The sequence below is a fragment of the Vigna unguiculata genome, chromosome 10 (assembly GCF_004118075.2).
Source record: "Vigna unguiculata cultivar IT97K-499-35 chromosome 10, ASM411807v1, whole genome shotgun sequence".
NCBI classification, from domain to species: Eukaryota; Viridiplantae; Streptophyta; class Magnoliopsida; order Fabales; family Fabaceae; genus Vigna; species Vigna unguiculata.
This window is the reverse complement of record NC_040288.1, coordinates 28,095,311-28,099,681: the sequence shown is the minus strand read 5'-3', so window position 1 is coordinate 28,099,681 and position 4,371 is coordinate 28,095,311. Positions and strand designations below refer to the sequence as shown.

General features: G+C 31.0%; 1 protein-coding gene across 1 annotated transcript; it reads left to right on the top strand.

Annotated features, from left to right (window-relative positions):
• Positions 1-1,470: 1,470 nt before the first annotated feature.
• LOC114165055 (non-specific lipid-transfer protein 1-like) lies at positions 1,471-2,436 on the top strand. The gene is made up of 2 exons (XM_028049702.1): positions 1,471-1,909; positions 2,161-2,436. Exons 1-2 carry the CDS (start codon positions 1,569-1,571, stop codon positions 2,171-2,173), a joined length of 354 nt encoding a protein of 117 aa, XP_027905503.1. The 5' UTR covers positions 1,471-1,568; the 3' UTR covers positions 2,174-2,436.
• The last annotated feature ends 1,935 nt before the right edge of the window (positions 2,437-4,371 follow it).

Sequence of the window (4,371 nt, the reverse complement as noted above, 5' to 3'; positions counted from 1 at the left end):
ACCTGCCCCGTTAACATGCGAGTATCAAAAATACCCGTACCCACGGGTAGCGGGTATCCATTTTTAATATCTATTTTCTATCCATTGCGGGTTTTACCTGCGGATACCCACGGGTACGAATATTTTTGACATCCCTAATTATAACATTATTATTCATTATTTATTGTATAAAGAAATTTATATTAATATATTTATGAAGACGAATAACAAATTGTCTTTTTCTATTTGTTTTTCCTTTATTATTTTATTTTAATTTTTTTTTCGTATTTTCATACTTTATTACATTAATTATTTTAATAAATGTAATTTAAAATCTCAAAAGATAAAACTAGATTAATTTTTTCTCTTTATAAAATTAAATAATTATATATATATATATATATATTTATATATATTATAAAAAGCAAAATTTATGATTCATGTTACGATTTTATAATTTACGATTATACGAATCCCTTACTATCTTATTTATCATCTCAATTTTAACTACTTTCTTTATATAGTAACCATGTACAAAATAAATAGGATGATGCGAATGAGATTTTGTATAAACATGAGAAAACTTAAAAATTACAATATTGTGGCACAATCATATGAAATCGTTATAAAAAAAAACTTTTTACAAGTAAACTACATATGATTGGAATTAAATGTTATTAAATTACTAGAGTAGCAATGAGGGGATAATATCTTGTTCTCTAGGCATTATTTTGTAAACAAATGTACATCCAGCTTTTCTTCTCAGTTTTCCCTTTTACACCATGTTACTCATTGTATTTATGACTTAGTTGTTTCTTTATCTTCTTTTTAACACCATTAACCCTGAAATGTTTAGTAGTAGTGTGTGCCTCCATCCAAACCAATCAGAAGATGCAATGCAATAGATTCGTCAAAGCATTTTCGGAATTCGGTGCCGTGACTATCGTTGCTTTGGTCCTTTCCCATACCAGCAAAAACTGAACTTTGCTACAATACAAACACTGCTACTACAGTATTTACTAGCAAAGTTACTCGAAAACAGTGATGTAGGTAACCCATTTCAAAACCTTTGTCATTATTAGTGACAGTAAATAGAAAGAGTGAAACTTTGACCAGTGTCTTGGCCTTAACCATCCCATTCAACCGTTACCAAATCTACCGTCACATTATGCCAGGTGGGCTCAACGATTACACCATGTACCACACTGCATTAAATTTTGCTCAACTACCAACAAACCAAAACCTGTCACACATGCACTTCAGTATTTGTGTTCACAAATTCTTTGATAGAAGAGGATCACGACGATTCATGAATATGTAGTTGCAGAAAACCTTTTATTTATTTATTTTATTTTATTTCTTAAATTTTAAATCACAATAATTAAATTAATTAAAGAAGAACAAAAGTCGTAACTATATTGAATTATGATGATGGCCAACCTAATATCTTCTTAGTACTATCTCATGTTCTATATAAACCCTAGTCTTGCACAATTTTACATACCAAGCAAACACCGAGCAAGAGACTCACCAAAACCAAACATATATTGTGATACTTTCCTTCTCATTTGTTCCTCTGATCTGTGGCGATGGCGAGCATGAAGGTTGGATGCATCGTTGCGATGGTGTTCATGGTCGTCGTGAGTGCACCCATAGCACATGCGATCACGTGCGGGCAAGTTGCCGGTTCTGTGGGTCCATGCATCGGCTACCTCCAAAAAGGCGGAGCCCCGTCGGCGGGATGTTGCAACGGAGTGAAGAGCCTGAACGCCGCCGCGAAGACCACCGCTGACCGCAGGGCCGCGTGCACCTGCCTGAAATCCCTTTCCAAAAGCATCAGCGGTATCAACCTCGGCCTCGCCGCTTCACTCCCACGCAAATGTGGCGTCAGCATACCCTACACTATCAGCCCCTCCACCAACTGCAATACGTATGTTCAACACACCACTTATTTCCTCACTCATTTCTTTCACTAATAACCTCATTACACTAATTACTCTAATTAATTCACACAACCTGAAAGTGTATTTAACCTCCTTTTTAATGGTGAGTTAAAATTTCTTGAGAGTTGTCTGAAATATGTTCTGAAGTTGTAGAACTAGGGTCTTGCGTTCATTTTAGTTTGAAAGTGTAATGATTATGTTTAAGCTAATGTGTTTGATGGTTTGTGAAATATTGCAGCATCAACTTCTGAAAGATGGATGTGGTGATAGGAAGAGATGGCAAGGAGGGAAATTTTTCAGTGGCAGAATTTATGATAGTAACGTAGACATATAGGTAATGAAAAATAAAGGGTGGTCGACGAGGGCTCCACTTGTGCGAGTCTCTCTTGGTGTCGGTGTGTCCCTTAGTTGTTTCAGACTTTGGTCCACTTTTGTTGTGTCTTCTGAAATTTGTCTCAGTTGGTTGTTGCATGTAATAATGATATATAATATAGTACTGAAATTCCTTCCTACTTTTTTACTGTTATAATTTTTCGCATTTGTCTTCAGGGTTCATCTCACCTAATCTATGTTTGCCATTAAGCCATAAATGGATTGTGGAATTATTAACCACTTTAAATCTAAGTGAAATTTAAAATGTCTGAATTGAATTTCGTGGTATATTTAATCTAGTAGGTAGAACACGGAATATAGAAAATATATTCTAAAAAACTTAATACTATGATTTAAAACCTTTTGAAAGAGTTCTAAAAATAAATTGAAAATTTTTTATTATTTCAAACTTCTTCCGTTTGTCCTTATTTTGAGTAAAGGACAAATTTTTTCTTAAATTTTTTTATTATATTTTATCTATTCATCGAAGAAGTGATGATTCAACAATTCTTACTCAGAAAAAATTTTTGGACTTCGATTAAAATTGTTTTGAATGATCGTGGACTTTTATGTTCATCAGACTAGTTTTAAGCATTTTTAGTTTATTAATTACAATGGGGAAAATATTAAAACTATATATCAAGTCGTACAGTAATTACTACTTTGAACTTTTGGTTTTTAAAGTAAGAATTTCAAGTCAATGACATTAGAGAGAATTCGAGGATAAGGCGTTAAAAAAATGATATAATTGTTTTCAAATATTTAGGTTATATGCTAATCATTATTTCAATTTTTAAATACGTACAAAACTTAAAAAATTAAAGTGATTAGTTATCATGTCAAATGTATAATGGATAAGTACTTTGAATGTATAAAGAATGGTATAAACATTGTAATTAAAATCTACAATAAATATCGTTAAATAACTATATTGCATTTTAAATTTATGTAAAACAATATATATTACGATAAAAGGTTATTTTAAATTTAGATCATTTTAGAAAAAAATGTTATTATTTTTTTAAGAAAAATTAGAACAAAAGTAAAAATGCAAGATTCAAAAACATACAAAAAATAAATAAAAAGAAATCCTAAAAATATCTCCATTGATTATAAACAACCATAACTTATAAACATTCTCATTCAATTTAAATATTTAATTTCTATTTTACAGGTAGTAGTATATTTCGTTTTCAATAATATAATACCAACTTATTTATATGAATTTTCGTTTTAGCCCTGTTTTATAGTTTCTCCACTCTTACGGCATGTTTGAATGTTCGCAGTGCTGTGATTTAATATCCTAAAGAGAGCTCTCTTCAATCATAGTAATTCATAGCAAAAGTGTCCATAAAACGCTACATTTTCCAACTCAATAGAGAAAATATTTATTTTAACTGACATGCATTTAAAGTTACCATTTATCCAACAATTACATCTTTATCTAAAGCTATTTAATTGAATTATGGTTAAGCGTTGAAATAAGTGGTTGGAGGACTGAACGTTGAAGACTAAATATTTATTGATTCAGTGACATGGGGTTTTTTTTTACTAGGCAAATCGTCCACGATAATTATAGTAATGGACATGTTTAAAAAAAATTATGGATAAGGACAAATTGTTATATCCCCATGATTTCTCGAATAGAAAATGTTCACCTCCTACACGATTTCCGTTCAAAATGAATTGTGGTGGACCCATGACGATTTCAAAAGAGAAATCATGTGCATACAAGACGATTTCAAAGCAGAAATCGTGTGTGTCCTGCACGATTTCAACATGTAATCGATCACATATTGTTTGTAATCGATTATCTTTGAAGAATTTATATTTCCAGCTTTGTGTACTCGACTACATGTACATTGTAATCGATTACAAATAGCCTAATATAGTTTCTAGAATTATGTAATTGATTACTTAGTGTTGTAATCGATTATAGGTGCATGAATTAAGTTTCTAGGTTTTTGTAATGCATTAGAGAATAAAGTTTACTAAAATTTAATGGATGAAGGTAGAAGATATGATAATGGCATAAATTTTTTATTAATATTGACATACAAGATAGAAGAAAAGAACA